At 47.2% G+C, this 27803-nt stretch overlaps 1 protein-coding gene across 3 annotated transcripts; it reads right to left on the bottom strand.

The window, feature by feature from the left end:
* Window positions 1-4388: 4388 nt before the first annotated feature.
* SLC25A15 (solute carrier family 25 member 15) lies at window positions 4389-27404 on the bottom strand. Of its 3 annotated transcripts, none has more exons than XM_050766142.1 (7): window positions 27157-27404; window positions 23577-23700; window positions 17298-17556; window positions 11577-11714; window positions 9396-9565; window positions 8264-8422; window positions 4389-7312 (listed from the first exon to the last, which is right to left on the bottom strand). In XM_050766142.1, exons 2-7 carry the CDS (start codon window positions 23629-23631, stop codon window positions 7188-7190), a joined length of 906 nt encoding a protein of 301 aa, XP_050622099.1. In that variant the 5' UTR covers window positions 23632-23700; window positions 27157-27404; the 3' UTR covers window positions 4389-7187. The 3 variants fall into 3 exon arrangements, with proteins under 3 accessions (XP_050622099.1, XP_050622100.1, XP_050622101.1); XM_050766143.1 differs by lacking the exon at window positions 27157-27404 and adding an exon at window positions 25350-26825; XM_050766144.1 differs by lacking the exon at window positions 27157-27404 and adding an exon at window positions 23878-25324.
* Between the last annotated feature and the right edge of the window lie 399 nt (window positions 27405-27803).

Genomic DNA, 27803 nt, shown 5'->3' with positions numbered 1-27803 from the left:
TATCAATCTTGTTTATTTAAAAAAAACTAATTATTGGTTTAATTGATCTTTTGTGTGGATTTTTGCATCTAGTCTCAAAAAAAAAAAAACAAAAACAAAAAAACCCAAAAAAAACAGCACCTCAAAAAACACTTCATTTCGTGCTTCTCTAATTTTAGTTGTTTCTCTTCTGCCAGCTTTGGGGTTCATTTATTCTTTTTTTTTCCTAGTTCCCTTAAGTGCAAAGTAGGAATATTAATTTCAGATATTTCTAACTTCTTGGCAAAGGCCTTCAGTGCTGTAAACTTTCCTCTTAACATTGCTTTAGCTGCATCCCAGAGATTTTGATATGTTTTGTCCCTATTTTCATTAATTTGAAAGAATTTTTTTATTTCTCCCTTAATTTAAATGTTCACCCCAGGAGTGATTCAGGAGCAAGTTATTTAATTTCTATGTATTTATGTATTTTTGAAAGATCTTGATACTGATTTCTATTTTTGTTGCACTGTGGTCAGAGTGTGTGCTTGGTGTGATTTCAAACTTTTTGAATTTAATGAGGCTTGCTTTATGGCCAAGCATGTGGTTGATCTTACATTATGTTCTGTGAGCACATGAGAATGTATCTTCTGTGTTTATTGGGTAAAGTGTTCTGTAGATGTCTATCAGCTCCAATTGGTCAACTGTCAAGTTTAAGCACAGAGTTAGTTTTCTACCTCAGTGATCTGTCTATTGCTGTCAGTGGGGTGTTGAATTATTGTGTGGTTGTCTTAATCTTTTTGTAGGCCAAGAAAAACTTGTTTTATGAATCTGGGCGCTCCAGTATTGGTTATGTACATATTTAGGCTAGGTCTTCTGGTTGGATTTTGCCCTTTAACATTCTATAATACCCTTCAACATTCTATAATGCCCTTCTTTTGTCCTTTTTATTGGTTAAAAACATGTTTTATCTAACATAAGAATAGCGACTCCTGCTCTTTCTTGTTTTCCATTTGCATGATAGATCTTTCTTCATCCCTTTACTTTCACCCTGTGGATGTCATCAGGAGTGAGGTAGGTTTCTTGAAGACAGCAGATGATTGAGTCTTGTCTTTTGATCCAGCCTGTCACTTTTTGCCTTTTAAGTGAGGAGTTTAGCCCATTTACATTCAGGGTTAGTACTGATATGTGAGATTTTCATCCTGTCATCATGTTGTTAGCTGGTTGTTGTATAGACTTGTTTGTGTGGTTGTTCTGTATTGCCTATGAGCTATGTGCTTAAATGTGTTTTGTGGTAGCAGGTTCTTTCAATTCCACGTTTAGCACTTTCTAAAAGATCTCTTATAAGGCTGGTCTAGTTAAAATGAATTCCCTAAGTGCTTGTTTCTCTGAGCATTTTATTTCTCCATCACTTATGAAGCTTTTTGGTGGGATATGAAATTCTTCATTGGAATTTATTTTCTTTAAGGACACTGAAAGCAGATCCCCAATCTCTTCTGGCTTGTAAGGTTTCTGCTAAAAAGTCTGCTGTTAGCCTGATGGGCTTCCCCATATACATAACCTGGCCCTTCTCTTCTGCTTCCTTTAAGACTTTATCCTTTTCCATTGACCTTGGTGAATCTGATGACTATGTGCCTTGAGGATGACCATCTTATATAGTATTTAGCTTGGGTTCTCTGTATTTCTTGGATTTGCATGTCAACCTTTCTAACAAGATTAGGGAAAGTTACATAAACTGTATCCTCAAATATATTTTCCAAGTGTTTATTCTCTCTCCTTTTCTCTCAGGAATGCCAATGAGTGACAGACTTGGTCTCTTTACATAATCCAGTATTTCTCAGAAGTTTTGCTCATTTTTTTAAATTCTTTTTTTATTTTTGTCTGAGTTGGTTAGAAAAGCTCTGAGATTCCTCAGCTTGGTCTGTTCTGCTGTTAATACTTCCAATTGTATTATAAAATTCTTACAGTGAATTTCTCAGCTATGGAAATTCAGTTTGGTTCTTTCTTAAAATGGCTATTTCATCTTTCAGCTCTTGGATCACTTTACTGGAAACCTTGGATTCATTTTCAGCTTTCTTCTGAATCTTGATGAGCTTCCTTGGCATCCAGATTCTGTATTCTACATCTGTCATTTCAGCCATTTCCAACTGGTTAAGAACCATTGCTAGGGAGCTAGCGGACTCATTTCGAGGTAAGGGGACACTCTGGCTCTTTGAATGGCCAGAGTTCTTTCGCTGATTCTTTCTCATCTGAGAGGGTTGGTATTCCTTTAACTGTGGTGTAAGTTGAGCATAGTCAGTTGGCTGCATTTCTTCATGTTTTCCGAGGGCCAAGACTCCATGCAGGGTCTTTATTTGTGCTTGAATTCTTACCTTGGTTTTACAGGAAGGTATATTAGCAAACTATTTTTGTAGTTTGGGCTGAATTCCAGTAGATGGCACTTAGGAGTAATGGTCGGTAGATAGATCTTAGCCACTTGGCTCCTTTGTATTTCCTGGTGTTTCTGGCTGTGCTCTGCGGTACAGTGGGAAGAGAGGTGACCACCTCATCAGGTCCGCTCTTGGGCCCTGGGGGAGCCCCTTCCAACCAATGGCACTGTGCCCGTGTTTCTTTTGTCAGGTGTGCTCCCTCAGGCAGAGGCTGAGGTAGGGAAATAGGCCACCCTTTTCCCAGCCAGCTGGCCCTGCATAGGGAGGCACACCCACTGCTGTGGTAGCCCACAGGTTCATGTAACAGCCCTCTCAGTACTCTGAGAGTGTGGGCTCCTCTCCTGCTCTAGTGCCTGCTACAGATCTCGCCTTGGCACTCCCAAGCTGCCACGCTGCAGCCCCAGGGCAAGCTCAGGCTTTTTGTTCCCTCCTCAGCTTAGAGACAACAGGAGTGTAGACCCGGGCAGTGGCAATGGCAGAGGGCCTATCAGTTGCCTCTGGGGACTCTACCCCAGACAAATGCAAAACCACAGCCAATTGTTATCAGCCAGGGTTGGGGCAGCTGTGCGGCTGGGCCCAAGCTGGGGGCCCTGCCTGAAGAGCAGGGAGGTCAGGCAACCCGACCCAGAAGACAGTCTGGCCTCCTCTCTGTAGGATGCTGAGAAAGTAGTCAGGCTCTTTGTTCCCTCCCTAGCCTGGGGGAAGCAAGAGTGGGTACTGTGGTGGCAGCAACTGCAGACGCCTGTCAGTTGTCTCTGGAAGCTCCATCCCAGAGAAACACAGAGCCACCACCAACTGGTGATCAGGCAGGAGCTATGCTGGGGGCCCAAGCCAGGAGCCATCCTGCCCAGTGAGTAGCAGCAGGACCAGGGACTCGTGTGGAAAACGGTCTGGGTTGCCTTTCCATATGCCAGGTGTGGCAGGCTGGAGGCCCATGACAGCTGTTGGGCTTTTTGCTCCCTCTCCAGCCTGGGGGCAGCAGGGGCACAGGCTACGGCAGGGCAGAGGGTCTGTTGGTTACTTCTGGGCACTCCATCCCAGAGAAATGAGGGCTGTGACCAGTTGGAGTGTACAGGCAGGGGGCAGGATGGCTGCGATGAAGGCCCAGGCCAGTGGGCCTTGCCTGGCAAGGTGCAGCAGAGGTGAGGCCTGCAGTCTGTCCACTCCTCAGCACCATGGAGATGGCCCCTATCCTAGGGGCACACGAGAGAGCCTGGCCTACCTTGGCCGGACTATGGCAGCTGGGGCCATAGCAGCTCAGGGATCCACACTGGTTTGAGCAGTGGCTCTGCCCAGACTCCAAGCAGCTCTCTGTGTCAGTCTAGAGCCCCAGGGTGTGTGTGTGGCGGGGGGAGGGTAAGTGGAGTCATGGATGATCTCCTGTGCCCGGGGATTGCAAAGGTCCATGGCAGAAGTGTGAGTCCCCAGGAGCCTTCACTCGCTCACCCTTTCCCTGCTGTAGGGAGCCTCCCCTTGCTCTGCACCAATCCCAGGTGGGTGGCTGTCCTGCCTTATTCCCCTCTGCTCTCCATGACTCACCACTGCTTCCTTGAATCCCAACACAACCTGCTGGATGACCAACCTGAAGAGCTCGTGTTCACTCACCACTCTGTCTCCTCTTGTGAGAGCTGCGCACACTAGCTGCTTCTAGTCAGCCATCTTGGCACTTCAGATACGTGTTTTCTTAAGTAGAATTTAGTAACTTGGAATGGAATCATCCAAAACTTAAGAGGAGACAGTTTAACTATTTTTTAAAATAGAGGGATAAAAAGAGGTGGAGGGAGAAAGTAATTCTGGTGAGCCAAGTTCCATAACTTCAGTGCATGGAAATACTGTTGTCACCTATAGTGAAATTACATCAGGTGTCTTGCTGACTGAATACAATGCTTGTTGCAGTAAAACCGCTGCCTTGAAACACTACTACACATAACTCTTTAACATTCCTGACAGTTGGTTCCTAACATGGATGTAAAGAACTTCAATGAAATTCATCAGACTCAAATATTAAGTAAATAATTTAATGATAGAACACTGAAATGTCTTTAGACACAGTATTTTCAAGTTATATTTCTGCCTGGAGTACAGATATGAAATACCACAAACGGGACTCTGAATTAAGCAAACAGAATGAAAAAAAATTCTCCCAACCTAAGCTTCCATTCCTCACTCCCACTTGCCTCAGACTCTTTCTATTGAAGATCTATAGTTAAATCTCCAATGGACAGCCTGTGGGAAGATTTACTGCCAACAGGGATGACTGACTTGTTTCTGGGCACTGAGCAGGGGACTGTGGGCTCTGAAGCAGTTTACTTCCTGTGGAAAGCCAGTCCCATTTATATTTTGCTTCAATCCAGGCCTATTCAGATAAAGCATCACTCAGTAGCTACTGACCATTTAAGTATGGAGAGAAAAGCAAAGTAGAAAAATGGTTTTTACTTAAAGAAAGAAAAAGCAAATGGAAGACCAGCCATAATAGCCCTGTGGCACAAGAGACATGACAGGGATGATCTCCCCAGATGTCCCCTGCTGTTTGTCAGTCCCTCATATCCCTGACCCTCTGGCTTCTGGCTCTATGACGACAGTTGCCACAGAGGATTCATGGACAGCAAAAAGCTTAAGGAACCTGGAGGTTTTGTACAACATGTACATTCTGCTGACAGAAACACATACATGGTATGGACTCTTACTCAAATTGTTAGCCTGCTTGCACTCAGTATACAGGCTGCTTAGGAACACTTTATTGGAAGATACCCTGCTGGTCTTGGAGCAGCACAAAATGATGAGGTTAACTTTAGTAGTGACAAGAATGACCCTCTTATACCATATGGCCAAAGAACAGCTGTCCATCCCCAAGTCTGTGGGGGATCAGATGAAGTGTGGAGTTTGGTTGGTTGGTCAGTGAATTTGTGGTCAGTGAACACATATATGTGGCATGGTTAAGTATAATTGCTTTTCTTTTTCTTTTTTTTTTGAGACAAAGTCTCGCTGTGTCACCCAGGCTGCAGTGCAGTGGTACAATCTCAGTTCACTGCAACCTCTGCCTCCCGGGTTCAAGTGATTCTCCTGCCTCAGTCTCCTGAGTAGCTGGGATTACAGGCGCACGCCACCACGCCCAGCTAATTTTTGTATTTTTAGTAGAGATGGGGTTTCGCCATGTTGGTCAGGCTGTTCTCGAACTCCTGACCTTGTGATCCACCCACCTCAGCCTCCCAAAGTGCTAAGATTATAGGCGTGAGCCACCGCGCCTGGCCTACAATTGCTTATGTTGCATTGCTTTATAAACTCATATCCCATATACAGTCATCATTAAGACTTGCTGACTGCCAGTACCAAATGGAGAAGCCTCCAACGCTGTAAAAGCATGGCAAGATAGACTTCAGGATGGGTCAGCCCTGACATTACTCACTATAGAGTAAAAGCACTGAGTTCTTTCTAGTTCTGAGAGAGGATTTCACCCACGGTCACACAATCACCAAATAGGGAGGAAGGCTTCTCTTGGCTTTGGCTCTCACTGTTCCTTGGAAGGGTTTCCGATTGGTGGAGGCAGAGCAGACAGTGAGTGGTCCAAAGTGGACTGATGGCCCCAAATGAGCCAACAGAACACCCAGGAATCCTACCCAGGCCAGGACCCAGAGACAAAAGGTAAGAGCTGTTGCCAGCCACGTGGGTCTTCATCAAAGCACAGCGGCACTGCCTACCACTCAGCCCCTTCCTCAATCTAAAGTCCAAGAGGGGAAGTTCTTGGGGAGAGAAGGGAAGCTGGTAAAGGCTGTGCTATTTCCCAAAGGCCTGACCCTCTGGGCCACCCCCAGCAATATAGTCAGTGTGGAATATGATCCCACCAAGAAAATGAATGGCACTCTTTTAAGAGTACAGCATCTTGGGGAAATCTAGGATGCCTACTCTGAAGCTTTTACTCAAGTGTGGAAGCCACACCAGTATGCAGGTATACTGTCTTACAAATCTAGAAGAATATTTTCGTTTTCAAGTACCCCATGAACACTTTTTTAAAAATTCAACCACTGGCTAGGCATGGTGGCTCACACCAGTAATCCTAGCACTTTGGGAGGCCGAGGTGGGCAAATCACTTGAGGTAAAGAGTTCGAGACCAGCCTGGACAACATGAAACCTCGTCTCTACAAAAAATACCAAAAAAAATTAGCTGGGCATGGTGGCGTGCACCTGTAATCCCAGCTACTCGGGAGGCTGAGGTGAGAGAATTGCTTGAACCCAGGAGGCAGAGGTTGCAGTGAACTGAGATCATGCCAATGCACTCCAGCCTGGGTGACAGAGTGAGACTCCATATCAAAAAAATAATAATAATAATCAACCACTTAGAAAAGTATACCCATTAAGCAGACCCTACATCTAGAATGGGTTAAGCAACCATTTATAAGCATCTTCATGAGAAATGATCACCTCTGGGTTTTTCTGATATTTGAAATAAACATGGAACCAAACTGTGTTTCCCTCAACACATAATGTCCAAATTGCATGTACAAGTGGAGGTTGTAGGAACTATATTCTGCCTTTTGAATTAGGCGCATAAGGCTACTGACCACTCTATATTTTACCAAGAGCAAGTGAGGTGACTTTTCTATTTCAGTACGATTATGGGCAGAAACAATATGATGCAAAATAGAGGTTCTTCCATAAAGTTTAAGATGTAGGGTAGAAAGGAAGACAAAAAGCAAAATTCCCAAGAAATCAGAATAACTTCACACTGGTCTTGTACTCCAAGAAACCCTGAGATGAACTGTAGTCCTCAAACACCTGTGCTTGGCTCAGGCTCACCAAGACACTTCAGTATGCTTCCAACTGGTTCATCATCAACTTCCTGCTATATTCATAGGCCAAAAAGAGTGCTCCATTGGCAGGGAATGCTCGAATCATAGTAGGTTTCAGTCCAGAATATAAGGCCGTTATTCCTAGCAAATAAAAGGGCGATCAAAGACTGCAACAATCCCTCCTTTGGGGACACCCACGCAGCTGCATAGCACCGGTGTATTTACATATGCAAACCCAGACAACAGTGCTAGCACAAGTCATGGAAGGATGCATTCCCAGCTTTCCCTAAATAGACTAACAGAAACAAGGACAAGTATCAGGTCTCCTGGCAAAACTGACTGATGCTCAGGTAACATACCCCAAATCCATGCTTGGTTCACTCTTAGTATATGGATGCGGCAGAGCTAAGGCCTGAGATGGCCAGACAGAGGCAACCATGGAGAGAGAGGTGGCAGCAGCTCTGCAGCTTCACCTGGGCAGTGGCAGGAGCACCAACCTTGAAGCTGGAGACCTGTTTATACTATTAGTACTGCCCAGGGTGGTTATGAAGATTGAATTAGATAAGGAAGGAAGGTGTAAATACTTTGTAAAACTTTACCTGTTATACAGATTTAAGGGAGGATTACCATGAGTAATAGACAAGGTATCTGTGCTCTATTTGGGACACAGAGTTTCTGTGTTACTGTCCTCTTTCTTTCTCCAATCAAAACAGAGAAGTTCATATCTCAGATTTTTTTTTTCTTTTTTTTTTTTGAGACGGAGTCTCGCTCTGTCGCCCAGGCTGGCGTGCAGTGGTGCGATCTCGGCTCACTGCAAGTTCCGCCTCCCGGGTTCACGCTATTCTTCTGCCTCAGCCTCCCTAGTAGCTGGGATTACAAGTGCCCACCACCACGCCCGGCTAATCTTTTTTGTATTTTTAGTAGAGATGGGGTTTCACCGTGTTAGCCAGGATGGTCTCAATCTCCTGACCTCGTGATCTGCCCACCTCGGCCTCCCAAAGTGCTGGGATCACAGGCATGAGCCACCGCGTCTGGCCCATATCTCAGATTTTAACATGTATATGGATGCTTGAGAAACAGGTATTTACTCACCTTCATTTTTCACAACATTTATAAAGGTTCTCATAAATCCTGCCTGTTTTCCAGACATGGAAAGAACTTGAATTCTGGATTTGATACAATCCACTGGGTATACCGCAAGCCAGAGGCAAATCCCACCAACTCCACCACTTAACATCAAAGGGACAGGGCCTAGAGAAAAAAAAAATAGCAAATGGAATTTTGTCTCAAGAACAGCTGATGTGGCATTTCCAGAAGTCAATGTAGCAATGGCTGCAGGTAGATGAAAATAAAAATGCTAATGCGGCAGAATACAATTCTTTGAGGAAACGGTCAAAGCTCTTGTTACCAAGCTCTAAGAACACAAGGTTTTGTTTGGTAGCCCAGGTCTACCCCTGGGTCGTGCCAAGTACAAGAAGCCCTAGTGAGGGTTATATTTAGTTTGGTCACTGAGGTATCGAGGGCTGGCCCACATGAACCAGCAGGCCTCCAGCTGAGTGGCAACCCCCTACAGTGGGGAGAAGACAGGCCAAACACAATCTACGTCTTTTTTCAACTTTCTCACTCTTAAGTATTTTAATAGCCCTGATTCTTCCTTTACCATTAAACGCCAAAATTGTTTTTATTAAACATAGCAGTTAAGTCTGGGAGCTTGACTAACCACAGAATAGATTCAACACACACTGAGAGAGATGGTAAGAACAACTCACTTATGTGAGCCAAACATCGCGTGTAGTTAAACCAACCAGCTAAACATGATAAGCTACAAAGAACTATGGTTTCCGCTGCTCTCAAAACACTATTAAGATGACCAAGTTTTAAGCTTATTTCAAGATTATTTATAGGTGATTCCCCAATTGGGAAAGTCATTTCTGGATTTCTTCTCCCCTAATATAGATCCAGAAAAATTAACAAACTTTATTCCAGTAAGAAAGTTTGGGATGTACTGCTTCAGGCCCTGTCCTAAGGAAATTATCAGGCCTGGAGGGTGGGTGCTATCAACTGCCTGCCACCATGTTACCTTCTGGCATCCAGAAGCTTCCCTGTGCCAGATGCAGCCACCAATGTGGGGAGGAGAGCACAAAGGGCAGAGAATCCACAGAAACCACACCTGTAAGGAGCAAACACCATCACACCCCACTGCTGTCAACGCAAACACATTTACCTAGTTCATCTTTTGATCTCCCTGATGCAAAAAAGGACCGGCTCAGTTCATAGCCACCAAAGAAGAAGAAATAGCCCGGTACTTCTCGAAGTAAAGTGCTTGAGAGTCCATGGTAGAAGCCCAAGGGGCCATCCTTCCTAAGGATACTTTTGATGACAGACCACACTGTACTGGGAGGAAACACAAAGAGCATGGTTATGGCAGGTGGGAAGGAAGAAAGGACAAGGGCATTTGCAACCAGTTAACAGATCTGGTCAAGCACTAGCAAGGAAGAAGCTGATTTTCTGAATGAAGAGCCAGGAACTGAGACTAAAAGGCATCCTTCTGTGGGAAGGAAATTTATTTACAGGAAGGAATTATCTAAACTCAGCAAGCATAAAATGGCATTTTATTGCCCGGTCCTTTATCGCCGTGATTCCTATTTCCTCAATCTTTCTGGTGTGTTTTTGGGAAATCTGTTCAGGTGCTTATAGGATTTGTTTTGTTTTAGTGCAGAGAAATGAGTGAAGGAGTAAATGTTGTTTGAAGGCAAGACAAATTCTGAGAACAAGTTATAGCTCCTGTTATGCAGAAGCACCAAGAATTTATTTCTCAGAGCACCAGGGATGCAGGAGAATTTCTTCTAAGCAGATCACAGCCCTGCTCCTGTAGCAGCCAGAACACAGAACACTTTTTGTCTGACTCCCCTTCATACTGGGGGGCTACCAGGGCGGGTTTATCCCTGCTAAGAACAGGCCAAGAAATCACACACTCAGTGCAACTCAGTGAATCCCTCTCTCCATACTTTGTTCTCAGCAAGAAGGGGACTTGGCTTGGATAGATAAAGGATCAAGTCCCAAGGTAATAAAGGCCACAGACGTTTAATAACTATTTTCCTTCTGAGAGCTTCAGAAGGCACTGCTACATGGAATTTAATAAAAGTAATCCAGCTCAACACAATTAACCTCCCTTCCAATCCGAGGCTTAGCCCCAAGTTACCATACCATATGCTTTCTGTGAACACTGCTAGACCTCAAATACAAAGTCAGCTGATAATTCAAGGTGTCGATCTGCCTAAGTCCTTTGGATATAACTATTACTATCTTTTAATTACCTTGAATTACTTCCAAGGGACATGAGGGCAGCTTCCTGGGTGGTGTTAATGTTCTATTTGTTAATCTGGACACAGGTTACAAAGGCACATAAATTGTGTCACTAAATATAGAACTGCATACTTGTGACTTACATGTGCATTCATGATACTATGTGTATATCTGAATAAAAAGTTTTAAAGACTTACACTCTTGGACTTCTACGCAATGAATATTAGATTCAAATTGGTTGTAATGTGTCTCAGGGGTGTAGAAAACAGGGCACTCTTCCAAACCCCATTCTCACTGAGTAGGGACTGATCCCTGAAAATGGTCAATTTATCTACTGCTTTTTCCCAGCAGATTTATAGGCTTTGAGTTAACCACAGCAATATCCTTGGTCAGAACTCGGCCAGATGTCAAGATAAGTAGGCAAGTTTTGCAGTTAATAAGGATAATAAATTGCTTTCCAATTCAAGTAAATCAAATTGTGTATGACACAGCACTCTCCGAGGATAATGGGAATGTGTTTTCAAGAGTGAGCTAGAGAGTGATTTAATCATTGAAGAGTAGCTATGCTTACAAAAGTACTGATTAATGTTCTCAGAACTTGGACCATTTGCAGGTACACTTGAAGGACTGGGGATAAGTGGGGTAAGGAAAGTTACCTCTAGGAACTGGGGCAATCAGCCTGAATACCCATGTGAAACCTGGAAGTGGGCATCAAATATTCATCTCAGAATCCAAATTGGCACTTATGAAGGCTCAGGTCTAAGGCAAAGTTCAGAAGCCACCCACTATGTACCTCCAAAAATGGTTGAAGATCACGCCTTACGTTTCCAAGAGCCCAAAAAGGGTGTTAAGCTCCTGGTTTCTCCAGTTCTGGGGTATTAAATATCTGTCTAAGACTTTCTATGCAGTGGGTGGTGGGTCTAATCACAGCCAATCCTTTCAGAAAATCTCTGACTGATAGGGGAAAGCATTCTAGAAACAATATTTTGAGTAGATAAATCGGCTTCCACATCTGCCACTTTAGTACAATATAAAATGAGAAATCATCCAATTCACTAGGGCCATAGAGACCTGACGTTTGTGCCCAAGTGGTGCTTACTTCTGGCTTTTGGCTATCTTTCCTGATGTCTCCATCTCATACATGGTCTGCAGCCGGCACTTCACGAGCTCCGTGGGGCAGAGCACCAGTGCAGCAAAGGCAGAGGCGAAGGAACCGGCAGCTGCATTCTGCAGATCACTGAAAGCACACAAGCAGACAGTTACCCCTCAGCTTCTTCATTCCTTCGGCACCCACCACACGGAGGGCACTCTGGTGATAAAGCAGGGTAAGGAGCCAGCTGTGAGGGCATGAACCTGTGATTTCAGCTACTCAGGAGACTGAGGTGGGAAGAGCACTTGAGTCCATGTGTTCTAGGCTACAGTGGTATGACTGCATCTGTGAATAGCCACTGCATTCCAGCTTGGGCAACAAAGAGAGACCTCCATGTCTAAAAAAATGATGAAAGGAAGGAAACTTGCATGTGCTGTTTCATCTAAGGATCCCACAACCCTGTAAGGCAGATAGCAGCACCCCAATTCCCTATGGGAAGTGACACTTAGAGATGAGATAATGTGGCCAGTCACACAGCTACTATTTGCTAAGATGTGAACCCAGGTCTTCCTGACTGCAACACCCATATTCTTTTGATTACACACAGCGCTATGGACTGAATTTGATCCCCCCAAGGTGATGGTGTTAGGAGATGGGGCCTTTGGGAATAGTCAGGTATAGATGAGGTCATGAAGATAGGGCCACTGTGATGGGATTAGTCCCTTAGAAGAACAGGCCAGAGAGATCGCTCACTCTCTGCCATACGAGGACACAGTGAGAAGATGGCTATGTTCAAATTAAGAACAAGCCCTCGTCAGACACCAGATCTGCTGGAACCTTGATCTTAGACTTTTCAGCCCCTAGAACTATGAGAAATGTTTGTTTTAGTCACTCAGTCTGTAGTATTCTGTTACAGCAGCCAAAGCCAAGATACATTGCAACATAACAAAATAAAACTCCACAAAAAAACCCAAAGGCAAGGAGAAAAACATTACCCATAGTCCCCCACTGAAAAACACGCACTATTAATACTTCAGTGTATTTGCCCTAAGTTTTAAACAAAGCTAGGCTCTAAGACTATCCCCACACGCCCACAATCCAACCTGGAGCAGCCAGATGTGCAATGTAACTGCCACAGATGAAAAGCCAGAAAAAATTTTAACCAAAAGTTGCTGCATCACAAAAAGATTTTCCAGTTCAGCGGATGACCTACCACCTCAGCAACACAGAAGAGGGTAAAATGGTGCCACGGGAGTGGGTGAAGCCAGTACAAGTCTGCAAGCTCAATGGTATTAGGTGAAATGGCTGAACTGGAAATCTAAACTAGGCAGCGCGATGAATGCACAAATACAAAAACAGAAACATTCGCCTCCTGTATGGATTTAGTACCAGCAGCCAAAGGTCACTAGCAGGGTTGTGAAACTGGAATCCATTAAGAGTTCAAGAATATGGGAGGCCAGGCGTGTGGCTCACACCTATAACCCCAGCACTTTGGGAGGCCAAGGCAGGCAGATCACTTGAGGCCTGGCCAACATGGCAAAACCCTGTCTCTACTAAAAATTAGCCATGCCTGGTGGTGCACGCCTGTAATCCCAGCTACCCCAGTGGCTGAGGCACAAGAAGCGCTTAAACCAGGGAGACGGAGGTTGCAGTGAGCCGAGATCATGCCACTGCACTCCAGCCTGGGCGACACAGTGAGACGCTTTCAAAAAAAAAAAAAAAAAAAAAAAAATGAATATGGGGAAAAGTCTGAGAAGTGTTTCAAAAGAAAGGCTTCTCTGCGAGTTCATGGTTCACGGGAGTCGGGATAGAAGGTCCCTTCCAGCCCCGGAAGAGTGCTGCGTCATAGGATCATGACTGGCATTTGGGGTGGGACAATCCTTCATTGGGGAGGAAGGACTGAACTGGTTCCCTGACACCCATTCAATGCTGGCATCGCGCTCTCACTGGACAGCCAAGATCGCCCTCACAGATTTCCAAAAACCCCCAAGGGTGGGTGGGAATCTCCTCAGCTAACTACCCAGGTAGAGAGAGAATCCCCTAACAATTTTTCTCCAAACTGTGAGCAAAAGCGCAGACGGAGCCGGGCACGGGGGCTCACACCTGTAATCCCAGCACTTTGGGAGGCCGAGGTGGGCAGATCATGAGGTCAAGAGATCAAGACCATCCTGGCCAACATGGTGAAACCTCATCTCTACTAAAATACAAAAATTAGGTGGGCATGGTAGTGCGCACCTGTAGTCCCAGCTACTTGGGAGGCTGAGGCAGGAGAATTGCTTGAACCCGGGAGGCAGAGGTTGCAGTGAGTCAAGATCATACCACTGCACTCCAGCCTGGCAACAGAGTGAGACTCCATTCTCAAAAAAAAAAAAAAAAAAAAAAAAAAGCACAGAGGGACCTACCATATTCAGGGGCACTAAAGTTTTTCCAGTGTTAAAGATTAATATAAAATCAAGGCTGCGCTAGTCTTGGCCCTGGTTTGCTAGTCCCTGGCGGTCTAGCTTCTGTGCCATGGCCAGATGCAAGGGGGGGTTCCCAGAGGCTGAGCTGGCCTTTGATACACCCAAATCTTTCAGAAGACTTGGCCTGGAGTGGGGCTTTCTTTCAGTAGGAAGACACTGCTTGCAGTGCAGACTTCCTTTTGATGTTAGAGAATTAAGCCTAAAACCATTAACAAAGAAGAACCAGGTACGCAAATGTACTTGCACATGCTTTTATGGCTTGTGGAAACCATCCAGTGCTGTTCTGTCCACTCCTTTCCCCCACTTCACTCCTTAGCAGCTTGTTAGAACCAAAGCTTAAAATGGTTTCTGCTGTCTTTCAGTCAGCCTGCAGATCCACAGTTGGCCTCCCTCAGGGACTCTCTGTTAACCTGCTGACAGGCAATAGTCAATTAGGAGCATTAACCAGGGTCTGCCAAGTTTGCCAGGACAAAGGTGGCTGTCAATAAATGTAGAAGTCTATTGAGTTGAAGATATAATAATGGCTCAGGCATCTGAAGGAACACCAAGCACATTCTTATAGTGCAAGGACACGGTCAAATCAGATATGCAGTGGACTTTGGCTTTCCGATATATACTTTCATCGACTAGTGCACAGGAGGAGGTGCACGGGCCCCTGGTTCTGCATGGAGTACGAATGTGCAGAACTGGAATTGAAATGGTAGTAAGTATAGGATGGGATTTTGTAAGAATCATCCGTTTGTCATATATTCAACAAACATGGACCTGAGCCCTCCTGCTGTGTAAGACCCTGTCCAGCAAAACGTCAAAGCGGAACAACGCTCTGGGTCATGCTGAAACCGGGAACAGACAAATATTTACAGTGTGATTGCAGAAATTCACCACAGGCTCTCACAAGCAGTTCTTTCCTTTCACTGCTCCTGATTAATCTTCTCTCTAGAACTGACCCTTATAAAACATTCCAGATCCCCAACCGTGGTCTGATGGAAAGGAGACTGGGCAGGAGCTCAGAGGACACAAGTCCAAGGCCTTAGCGGGGTGACCTTGCGCATGTCAATATTGGCACCTTAGTTCCTCCATCCCTAACAGAGAGAACATCTGCCTTGCTCTTCTCACAGGATCACGGTGAGGGCTATGGAGACATGATACACATGGCAGAGCTTTGCAGACTCTAAGAGAGCATTTCCCCAACAGGTAACCAGCAAACACTGTTCCTCAGAATGGAAAAAGAAAAAAAAGGCCCAAGCTCAAAAAAGATGAGCACTGGATTAGACGACGTTCATCAGGATGGTTTCTTTACTGCAAAACAACTAAGCATCTTTTGTTTTTTTGATAGACAGGGTCTCGCTCTGTTGCCCAGGCTGGAGTGCGGTGGTGTCATCTCACTGCAACCTCTGCCTCCTGAGCTCAAGCAATCCTCCCACCTCAGCCTCCCCAGTAGCTGGGACCACAGACGTGTGCTACCACACTCAGCTAAGTTTTGTATTTTTTGTAGAGATGGGGTTTTGCCATGTTGCTCAGGTTGGTCTCAAACTCCTGGGCTCAAGTAATCTGCCCACCTAAGCCTCTCAAAGTGCTGGGACTACAGGCGTGAGCCACTATGCCCAGCTTTAAGCATCTTTAATGAACTAAATAACACATACACTACATGAAATAAATGTACCCAGAGTGATTCTTCATGAGAGAGACACTGTGACGTAATTTCCCAACTCTTTCTTAAGGACACCCAGCAATTCAATGTTCTGAAAGCAGTGTGGGGAAATGCAGCTGTAAGGTATTAGATTGTTCTCAGCAGAAAAGCAATACGCTCTTACCTGTCCTTCACTTTGTTCACAGGCTAAGGAAGCAAGAAAGTGGAGGGGCAGGCAGGGCCAGATCCCCAGTGGTTTCGCTCATGCAAGACAGGAGTCACTGTCTGTCCTGCGGCTGGAGGGGCTGCTTTGCTCAGAAGACACAGGTCTTCTCCAGAATCTCACGTGGCTGCTTACTGTTTCCCTGTCTTCCCTCCCCATTTTGTCCTTTGCTAAGGAAACTGAACTGAACTGAAGTCCAGGTCTTCTCTAATAGAGTGTCTCTCCCTCAACAGGGAACAAAACTACAGTCGTCTGTGGTTTTTGCTTCTGTTCAGTCTCCATCGTGGCACGCCACACTCTCCTGGTCTGTGCCCTGCTTGTTTCTTTACTGCCCTCCTGCCTGCCCTTTCTGTGCTGGAGGCTCATCTCATTCATGCTCAGCCCTCCTCGCTGTCTACACTGTCTTCTTGGGCGATCGTATCCAGTCCCAAGCCTCGAGCTCTACTCATCATGGTGGAATTCCTGCCTAGAAAAGGGCATACCTTCAGACCTCCAGGCACCTCCAGAGAACACTGCTGTGCACAAGGAACCGAATTCAGTTGTGTGGGACCTGCAGCTGCAATCAGGTTTCAAACTCCTACTGAAATAACTAAGACTGCCCTTTGCAATCTCGAAGCTTATATAATAATTTTAAGTGGTATAAAATGAAATCAACGTTCAAAGCAGGGCTAGCTAAACATCCCAGTGGTTTCCGAATTCTCTTTAGCCTCTATATAATAAATACCCAAGGCAAGACCAAGAACGAGGCGAAGTCTGATGTTTTGGGAAGATCCGGACAGTGAAAGGTGGGCTCCCTTGCATCTTTGCAAACATTTCCGACCCTTCCCAAAACTCCTCCAACTCATCTGGCTCAGACAACCTCTTCCAATACTCTGCTTTTTGCTAATGAAAGAAAAGCTAAAACGTGGATCATAAGCGGCATCTACAGTTTTAGTGCAGCATGTCTGCTGACGACAGGTAGCACCGCCAGCTGCATTTGAACAGCATTCTACTGGAGAAAACTGAAACCGCAGGGCGGTTCGTTCTCAGTGGTGGATGACGAGCAGGTCTCCTCTGTGACGTGCATATGTGGTTTCCAAGTTTTACATGATGACAATCATAAATCAAAGTTTTATATGATGACAATGTATAACTTCATAAATAAAAGGAAAGCAGTTATTTTTTTAAAAAGAAATGTTCTTCCACATAAGGCATCAGTAAAATTGTGACCCTACAACAGTAGATGTTTTTTAATTTTTATTTTTTGTAGAGATGGGGATCTTGCTATGTTGCCCAGGCTGGTTTTGAAGTCTTAGCCTCAAGCCATTTTCCTGCCTTTGCCTCCCAAAGTGCTGGGATTACAGGCATGAGCCACCATGCCTTCCCAGTTTTGTGGGGTTTTTAAAAATAAAACAAAGCGTGTGTCCTTGACTCACCTCAGCTTTGCCTGCTTGTCCAGTCCAGCCACTTTCCGCACCACCTGCTGGCAGAAGCCATAGCACATGAACAGGACTGAGTTCTCAGCGATGTTGGCGATTAGTGCTGGGCTGGTCCCCTTGTAGAAGCCACGGAAGCCCACCTGGGAGTAAGTCTTCAGGCAGCAGTCCGTGAGGCCCCGGTACAGGTCAGGGAACGTCTGCATCTTCACTTTCATCGTGTCAAAGGGCTGCCCGGTCAGTACACACGCTGTGCCCCCTGGAATCAGGACAGATGACTGCTCTAGTATGAGGCTACATTTCCATTATCTATGGAAAGAAGGCACAGGCAGCCTACCCCAGAACTTACCCCTGCTTCAGTTCATTTCAACCTCTTTTCCTCCAAAACCTTCCAGCCATGTCCAGCAAACGATTTATAGCAGGCCCTTGATGTGCCTGGCATCTAAGTCGCACCCTGAAGGAGCTCATGCCAGGCAGGGGAGAGAGACAGACATGTGCTCAACAGTGGCAGGCAGAGGATGCAGCAGTGCAGTGAGCATGTAGGAGCCTGAGCAATAGGGTCAGAGGGACTACGGCTTTGCTGCGAGATCCTGGACAAGCCACGTAACTTCTGAGCCTCAGCTCCTCATCCATGCCACCTCATAGGGTTAGCATGAGGATTAAATAAAAATGGAGGAGACAGGCTTAGCACAGCACCAGTTACGTAAGTGGTTAGTAACCAGTGGCTACTGTGTGTGTGTGAAACGGAAACCCCAGAAAGGGAGGGGAAACGTGGGAAGACTTCCTCACTCACTTTGCCTAACGCCCAGTGGGACTGATCAGACCCGGCACCACAGAAAGGAAACAAGGAGTCTGGCTAATTAATCCCCAAAGAGCTAAATATTTCATTCTATAGAAAAACCTCTTTAATTTGAGCTCTACCGATTAATAACGTGTATTTAGAGAATGGACTGAAATTTATTTATGCTTAGCTTAAATCCTTTATTTATATACTTTTATAAGAATATTAAATACAGCAAAGTCTACACTGCACAAAATAATTTTTTTTTTTTTTTTTGAGATGGTATCTTGCTCTGTCACCCAGGCTGGAGTGCAGTGGTGCAATCTCAGCTCACTGCAACCTCCACCTCCCAGGTTCAAGGAATTCCTGTGCCTCAGCTTCCCGAGTAGCTGGGATTATAGGTGCCCGCCACCACACCTGACTAATTTTTGTACTTTTCATAGAGATGGGGGTTTCACCATGTTGCCAAGGTTGGTCTCGAACTCCTGGCCTCAAATGATCCTCCTGCCTCGGCCTCCCAAAATGCTGGGAGGCATGAGCCACCATGCCCAGCCACGTGAAATCATTTTAATAAAAATTCTAAACAGCAGAAAAGGAATGAACTGTAACCACCCTACCACATCCCCACACCCTGTAGCAGGGTTGGTGTCGTGGGAACTCCCAGTGGTTAGCATTTACCATCTCCTCCTGGACCTGAGAGGAGCTCTTAAACCTTCATCAAAATGCAAAAGAAGGCTTACAGAAAATATCTGACAAATGCAACTTCCTGACTTTGACATTATACATAGTTATTCCACCTAAACTCTGGAAAGTGGAGACGGAGTCTCGCTCTGTCGCCCAGGCTGGAGTGCAGTGGCACAATTTCTGCTCACTGCAAGCTCCGCCGCCTCCTGGGTTCATGTCATTCTCCTGCCTCAGCCTCCCGAGAAGCTGGGACTACAGACGCCCGCTACCATGCCCAGCTAATTTTTTTGTATTTTCAGTAGAGACGGGGTTTCACTGTGTTTGCCAGGATGGTCTCGATCTCCTGACCTCGTGATCTGCCCGCCTCGGCCTCCCAAAGTGCTGGGATTACAGGTGTGAGCCACCGCGCCCGGCTTTTGATCTCTTTTTTAAACAACAAGCAATATGATCTGTGTGAGCCCATCGTTACTGTTCATTTCTTCCAGGAGAGGAATGACACACTTCTGCCTTTAACTGCCAAATAATCCCCAATTCTGAATTAGTGGAATATAAGTTAATATGATTTTACCATGATTAATCCTGAGTCATTCTCTCCCAGGTACTGCTGGGCTAGGATAAAAAGATATCTGAATGACATTAAAATAATTTAATTATTCCAAGAGAAGAGGTGACAGAATGTTTTAAGTGGGAGTGTAATTCAGAGAGCCTAGATGCAGATAAGCTGCATCTAGCCATAAAGCATTTAATTCAGCACATTCATCTTTGAAGTTGATCATCTTGAACAGTTCAGGCATCACAGGTTACTAGAATACACATTTGCTGTATAGCTGGGATAGTTACATTTCCAACAGGGAGAAGGGGGAGGCTAATGAATGTACAAATGCTAGGACAACTGTCTCCCGTCCTCTGCGAGGGTAAGCTAACTTCCTGTGTAATTTACCGCAAATGACACGGTCATGGCGCTCACGGTGCCCTCAAGTGAGAGAAGACTGTTCTAACACCAGTACCAACCACGGAGCCTGACACCTAGTAGGTTCTTAAAGATCTATCAAGTCCATAAAGCCATGAATAAATATTATATTTCTCCACTTGCCTAGAAGTCAGACTTCTGATCTTATTCTCCTTAAAAGACAAATAACAACATTCTTTAGGCGGTGTGGTGGCCAGCCAAGCACCTTATTCCGCAGGAAAGGCACTCAGACTATGTCGTACCTAACACTTTACCAAGGGTGGTGGTTTGGATTTTCAGTCCTTGACATAGAATCACTAAATCTTGAGATACAGAGGAAATCTATCCGGGCAGGGGCAGTGTCTCAGGGAAGGGACAGCTCTGAAGAAGGCAGAGAGGTGAGAAGAGAGAAGCAGACTCACACCACAGGACAGGTCCACCCGAGCAGAGGTGAGGCCCTCAATCCCCTCTGGAGGCCATCCGTAAAGGTTTAACAGGGCAGGGAGGTATATCATTTTCAAGAAACTCCAATCAAAACAGGTTTGGGGTTGTTTTTAATTTTGGCATTTGAGAAGATAAACGTCAATGATCTGAAATGCCACATTCCCCAACTACGCCAAACAAGCTACACTGCAACAGTAGTCAAAGTAGTGACTGCATTGTTTTAGAGCTGCTGAATGACTAACTCTTAAAGTGGTACCAAGTTTCCCTCCAAGACTATTTAACTTTTGGGATCCACGTGCCCCCATTTCAATAATTGTCTGATTACCTAACTAAGTTCTTGAAATCCTCCTTCGTCCTAGCTGATCAGGGACCTAGATCTCTTACAGCCATTGCAGATAGGGAAATGAGAACTTCCCAGCACTTTAGACTAGATGAGCTGGCTGAAAACCTGTGTGGCGGGGAAAACTTTGTTTAAAAGGAAAAGAAGAAATACACACCACAACACATTTAAGCTCTATCCACATCACCTCGGGCAGCAGCTGGCTGTGTGCTTACAGTCAGATCGCTTCCATGGGTGACCTCTGCCACAAAACACTACAGGTCCTCTGCTCCTATCCAATGGCTGGCAGAAAAATCCCAAAGCCCAGCAAGTTCCACATCCAGAAAGTCAGGGCCCAAAGGCTCCAAACTCACCCTCCCCTCCAGTGTTTTGCAGACGCATTACGGAGTACTAAAACAGAGACGGCACCACCGCCAGACAACGGACCCAGGGACCTCGGGCCTGCCCTGTCTTCGCACCATCTTGTTGCATAACCTTGAACAAATCTACTGCTCCTCGTGGGCTTTTTTCTACATACTCAACGAGCACTGGAGCCAACAATGTCTAAAGGTCGCTGTAGCTCCAGCACTCAAAGACTCCACGATCCTCTAAAGTGGGAATCTGCTTTCCATTTGCATCCCATGGGCCTCACAGCAGAACAGAGGTTTTTGTGTCACTGATGGGCACCTCCTCTGCCCAGGCCCCAACCTAAAGACCAAGTCTCCCTCCTCTTCCCCATCCCATCCCCCCAGGAATGGGTTCCGTTGTCCTCAGAAATTAGACTACCCATCGCAGCTCTACCTCAGTGACGGGCATCTCTGTGTCGCCAGCACAGGGAGAAATACCTGTCCAACAGTGATGGGGACAGTGTGTCAGTACACATAAGGGACCAATACGTGTTCAAAACATGTCCACCAGCAGATGCCTTACATACCAGCCTCCCAACCATACTGTTGCAATTTCTATCTTTCAAACTAACGGTAAATTATAAATATGGTACCCAAATACCTGTATGCACATAAATAGGAAAAGGTAGACTTTTAAATTCTATCACCATAGGTTCTAGATCTTTGACAGATTGACTGAAAGACATAAAATGTCAAAAGCTGAGACTACATGTGGCTAAACACCCTCCTACTGCAGACACAGAACTGAGCCCAGGAGCATTCACTTGCTGGTGACAGGCGGCCAGGGGCAGGCAGATGGTTGCACCATTCTCAGGGTCAGCATCCTCCCCAGTGTGCCATGGGGGAGGGGAGGGGGCCCGGGACCCAGGAGGCTGTAGCCTAAAGGCACACAGTGGGCAAGAGACTACTGGGCAGACCCCCACCAGCCTTCAGTTCCCCGGGCATCTGGGGCCGGGACGCGCCTTGTGGGTTCTGCCCTGGGAGAAGTACCCTTGCCCAGTGCTCCTCATTAGTGTCAGTGGCGCGCTCTCTCCAGTCCTCCTCATTAGCATACCTTGGCCGACCTTTGGCTCATGGGAAAACAGTTTGCTCTTCCCTGAACAATTTCTTTTTCACAATGGAGCAAATGACTGATGAGGTGGCCACACTCATGACTATACTCATCTGCTGGTGGTGGGGTGGGGTGTGCTGGAGAAGGACGGCACTGGACAACACGCCCTCTGGCCTCCCCACTCCAGGGAGCTGCAACTACTACGAGAATCCTGTGGGAGGCCAGGGTAGTCCGGGGTTTCCCTTTGGACAATCGGCATTCCAGCTGCTCCTCCTACTGCTGGACTCCGGAGAACCAAATTACCACCACGCCCTTCCCATTCTGCCTGTGCCTCAGCCTGAGGGTCCTGCTCTTCTTGCAGGTTCAAGCTGATCTTTCTAAGGAGTAGCCTGCACGATGCCAGCACTACCCCCTTATCACAGGCAGCACCTCCCCGTGCCGGGGGAGCCTCAGGCTCTTGGGTTTAGGTCCCTGGGCTCAGGTTAGCTGACATTCCCAGCAAATCCCACAACTTCTTTCACGGCTCTGAGACACAGTCCGTTATCAATCTCATTTTCAAAGACATGTCTTTTTTTTTTTGAGACGGAGTTTCCCTCTCATTGCCCAGGCTGGAGTGCAATGGTGTGATCTCGGCTCACCACAACCTCCGCCTCCCGGGTTCAAGCGATTCTCCTGCCTCAGCCTCCCAGGTAGCTGGGATTACAGGCACCCACCACCACACCTGGCTAATTTTGTATTTTTAGAAGAGATGTGGTTTCTCCATGTTGGTCAGGCTGGTCTTGAACTCCTGACCTCAGATGATCTGCCTGCCTCGGCCTCCTAAAATGCTAGGATCACAGGCATGAGCCACTGCGCCCAGCCTTTTAAAGACATTTCTAAAAGTGTCCTCCTTTCTTTCCCAACACTAGCAGGGACAGTAAGTGGTATTTCCCAGGAGATGCTATGGTGTTATTTTTGCACTACAAGGGCTCTGAAGACTGTCAGGCTTGAAGTGAAGAACCATGTCACCTGCATATCCCAGCCAGGTGACAATGGACAAGCGGCTTCACCTCTGAGCTGTTTTCCAGCTGTACTGGGCACATTCCACCCCTCACCCTGACTCACAAGGTGTTAACAATAATGGACACTCCTCTACCTTCTGCCACGCTCTGACCAATACTATACTTCCATCAAATGGATTCATCCCAAAGGTAAAGCACGTCGCTTCTGGAGGGAGAGAGGTAATATTTTCATACCACTTTCATCTGATCTCATTTACAGGGTAGCTGAGGAATACAGAGAACTGGGTTTTCTCTGGGACTACAGTTAGGCATTGCTAATGACTGGGACACGTTCTGAAATACGTGTCATCACACAGCTTCATCATTGTGCTATCACTGAGCATACACACCCGACTCGAGATGGCATAGCCTACTCCACACCTAGGCTAGACCGTATGGCCTGTGGCTCCTAGGCCACACACCTGTACAGCATGTTACTGTACGGGATGCTGTAGGCAACTATAACACAGTGGCATTTGTGCATCTAAATGTACCTAAACACAGAAAAGGTATAGCAAAAATACGGTAGTATAATCTCATGGGACCACCACCAGCTACGCCGTCCATCACCGACAGAAACATGTGATAAGGCACATGACTGTACCTGCAGCCCCCGCCGTGAGGTCAATAGCAGCCTGGATAGCCGGATTGGACTTCATGTTTGCCCACTCTTCTGCTGGTCTTGTGGAAGGCAACTCTCTGGAGCTTATGACAGGCACCACATATCCCTGCAGGGAGGCAAGAGTTCACCATTAGTCCAAGTCTGCAGCATCCTGTTCTCTAGGCCTGCAGCCAAATGACGGAACCCAAACTTCTGGGAACCATGAACTGGGCTCCACATCGTTCCAAAGGAAAGGGGCTCAAGGTATCAGTGCCGCTTAGCAACTGCCCCCTGGAAAACTCACAGATCAAAAACCTCCCCTGCGTATCAATGCTACAGCCACCAGCAGCACTTCAAGTGACCTTTCTGAAAACTGAAAAAATGAACACCAAATAAGTAAGCCAATCACAGTACCAAACCGCATCCGACTCGTTTTTTTAGAGGCCTACGTTGAGCCAGCAGTTGAACAGGCTCAGTTCTAAATTCCGACAGCAGCCTGTGCTGGGTGCCTAAGGGGATCTCACAAGACAGTAGGTCTGGAAAGGAACACGCAGGTGGCCAAGGCTGGGAGCTGCACCCTGGATCACATACGCCTCGGTGAATGCCTGCTCTACCTGCAGCGTGGCTCCTTCAGCCTCTACAGCTGGGAGTCCTCATCTGTACAAGGTGAATAATAAAAATATTGTAAAACAAAGGTAGTCACAAATCGCCACATCAGACTGATGGGACGCCCCACTGTGCACAAGCGTCACGTGCTCTTAGAACAAGGCCCTGCACAAGCACCTTCCTGTCACACACATCTTCCTGTCACCACAGTCCACTAGCCCTTCAAATGTAAACGTGCGCAAGAGTCGCCTGGGGGGCCTTGCTAAATAAAACGCAGCTTCTGTTTCAGTAGCCTCGGCCAGGACCAGAGATTCTGCCTGTTTTGATGAGCTCCCAAGTGAGGCGGACAATGCCAGTCCACAAACTCACACTTTGAGATACAACACCTGGCCCGTTGTGTCCAAATCCGCTTGATCACCTGGAGTACTTATTAAATATCCAAATTGCCAGGACTTTCTTCTGGAAATCTTGATTCAGTATGTTTGGGTTGGAGCCTTGGATATTTGGGAAAAAGAGAATTTCTTTCTCTCCCTTAAGACAAAAGTCAACCACTGTTGAGGCGTGGGCTTAATAAACGTTGACTAAAATATCCAACTCAACAACCAATCCTGTATAACTTTCAAACCGTGCCAGTAACTTATTTGCAAATAATAAGGAACAACTTATTCCTCATCACATTGAGGAGCCGTATGACCCATCGTGCTGGATCAGAGATGAACACCAAGTGCCCTCCTAACACCAATGTCACCCTGAACGTCAACAGGAAACACTGGCTGCGGAGAAGTTGTTTAAACCTCTTGAAGCATTTTGCCAATGACCAGACTTCAATAATTTTCCTTTATTTACAAAAAATTTAAAACCAGTGGCAACAACAGCACATTACTTAATAAAGCAACTAAGAAGTGCAAGACACTGATTATACGCTGTTGATAGATCTGAAGAGACAGGACCATTTACTAGGCTGAAAAGGTGGCGGCCATCTGGTATCTTCCTAAAAAACTTTATCAGGGTCCTGGCCAGGCGCGGTGGCTCACGCCTGTAATCCCAGCACTTTGGGCCAGCCGAGGTGGGCGGATCACGACGTCAGGAGTTTGAGACCAGCCTGACGAATATGGTGAAACCCCCTCTCTACTTAAAATATAAAAATGACCCCGGCATGGTGGTGCACACCTGTAGTTCCAGCTACTCGGGAGGCTGAGGCAGAAGAATCACTTGAACTCGGGAGGCGGAGGTTGCAGTGAGCTGAGATTGTGGCACTGCACTTCAGCCTGGGCAACAGAGCGAGATTCCATCTCAAAAAAACATTTTTTAAAAAGTTTATCAGGGTCCTAATCCCTTCCCAGAAGGCAAACTAAGGCCTGGAGCAAGGCAAGGTCAACCAAAGCCACCCAACTGTCAGTGACAGAGGATTCAGTTCAAAGTCCTGTCCTTTCAGGCCTGTGCCTACAAACCAACACTTAATCTGAGTATTTCAACCTGGCCAAAGGCAACACAAAACACCCAACCCTGTATTTTAGGGAAAGAAAAAAACCGGGGCAACTGAGAAGACAGACAGAGGCAAATCCAATGTGGCCTCCCAGATAAACCTCAATGCGCTTATTTCTTTTGGCACAGACACTTCTCTCTTAACTTTGAAGGAAAGTCACATCACATCACACTCTGTCTGTCCATATGAATTAAACCCTGTTAGGTGGGCCAAACTTAAACACATTAAATTCTACAAATAGGCCGGGCACAGTGGCTCACACCTGTAATCCCAGCACTTTGGGAGGCCAAAGCGGGCGGATCACCTGAGGTCGGGAGTTCGAGACCAGCCTGATCACACGGAGAAACCCCGTCTCTATTAAAAATACAAAATTAGCTTGGCGTACTGGGCCATGCCTATAATCCCAGCTACTAGGGAGGCTGAGGGAGGAGAATAGCTTGAACCCAGGAGGCGGAGGTTGCAGTGAGCCCAGATCGCCCCCATTGCACTCCAGGCTGGGCAACAAGAGCGAAACTCCATCTCAAAAAAATAAACAAATAAATAAATTCTACAAATAGCCACTAGAATTATTAGGATAGAAAACGATGACGGGTACTAACAGATTCACTCAGAAGGAGGGGGCAACTAATTCACATTATGTGTAGCTCTGGCTTGGAGAAGACACAGGGCTTGGAGAAGGCAAGACTGTTCACCATGAATTAAAATTGATTTATGAGCTTGCTGTAGCACTTGGAATAGAAAAAAGAATCTTTTCAGCGCCTTTGACCCCTCTCTCAAATTACAACAGGGTGCGACTGAGGAACAACAGTGCCAACCACCCGTTTTTCTCCACCCTTGGGGAAATTAACTTTTTGTTTTGTTTTGTTTTGTTTTTGGATGGGAGGGAGAGTCAGTAGATGAGGCTGCATTTTCCACGAGCGAACATGAACCGCTGCGGGAAGATCCTGGCTTCTCGCTAAAGCTGGGGCGGCATGAGCCGCTGGCCAGCTCGCCATCCAGTCCCCAGAGCCCGGGCTTTAGGTAAAGCGTGGAGATGCCAATCAGTTTTGCCGCCAAGGACCCAGCCAGGCGCGTGTCTTCCCGGGCCTCGCAAGGAACAGGTCAGGGAGACGACTTCCAACTTTCTCTGCCCGGCCCTAAACGCTCGCCGCCGCTGCCCAGCCGCCCACTCCTGGACAGCCTGCAAGTCTCCATTCAGAAGCGGCTCTGTGCTGCCCAGCACTGGCGCCCCGGGGGTGCGGAGCCCCGCAGCCAAATGACACGACTTGCGGGCAAAGAAGGACAAAAGTTCCCACTAGGTGGGCACTGCGGGAAGGAGGCCGACGACCCCGAGATTCTCTGGGTTCCACGGCACGTGTGCGGCTACGCTGGCTGCTTCCCCCGCCGCCCGGGAAGGTCACGCCGCCCGGACACCGAGGCCCGCCCCGCGCCCCGCTCCCTCCGCCTGGCGCGCTCCCTGCAGCTGCAGGCGCCAGGCCGGGCTGCGCTCACCGCCGCGCCGGCGTGGCCGCGTCCCGCTCAGGCTCTGCCGCCGCTCTCGGCTCCGGGTCGCCGGCTGGGGCGGCCACTTAACACCCACGTCGGCCACGGCCGGCCCTCCGCCCCGCCCTCCGCGCGGGCAGCCCGGGCGGCGGCCCCGCTCAGCTCAGGAGCGCCCCTGCGGCTGGGGGACGGGCTGCGCAGGGCCGCGCCCAGGCCGGGACCCGGAGCCGCCACCGCCTACCGGCCCTGCCACAGCCCCCAGCACGGGAAGCGGAAGTGGGCGTGGGGCCGCGGCGCGCACAGCCCAGCCAGCGACCCGGTGTGGCGCTGCGGCCGACCCTGGTGAAGCTGGAGACCGGGGCCTGCGCCTCCGGAGACTTTCCCGCCTCTGGGATCCCTGAGACCCTCTCTGCGACCGGACCCTAGTTAGCCTGCTGGGCTGGGACTGAGGGCTGGGGGCTGGGAATGTCAGTGGTTGGGAGGACTGACTTTTTAGCTGCTTTGACGTTGTTGGGAGGCTAAGGCCATATTTATAAATTATATTTGAGTACAAAATTATACTCGGGATTCAAGGCCCTAATAGGAGCTACAACTGAGTATGAAAATACAGGAATTAGCCGGGCATGGTGGCTCACGCCTGTAATCCCAGCACTGTG

This window comes from Macaca thibetana, chromosome 17 (genome assembly GCF_024542745.1).
Source record: "Macaca thibetana thibetana isolate TM-01 chromosome 17, ASM2454274v1, whole genome shotgun sequence".
Classification (NCBI taxonomy): Eukaryota; Metazoa; Chordata; class Mammalia; order Primates; family Cercopithecidae; genus Macaca; species Macaca thibetana.
This window is presented reverse-complemented; position numbering and strand designations above follow the sequence as displayed.

Excerpts from the sequence above, each read along its gene's own strand:
- SLC25A15 (XM_050766142.1), bottom strand. The coding sequence starts at position 23,631 with ATGAAGTCCAATCCGGCTATCCAGGCTGCTATTGACCTCACGGCGGGG. Across the intron at positions 9,566-11,576 it reads AAGATAGCCAAAAGCCAGAA|TACAGTGTGGTCTGTCATCA; the intron begins GTAAGCACCACT and ends GTTTCCTCCCAG. Across the intron at positions 7,313-8,263 it reads AAATGTTGTGAAAAATGAAG|GAATAACGGCCTTATATTCT; the intron begins GTGAGTAAATAC and ends TTTATTTGCTAG.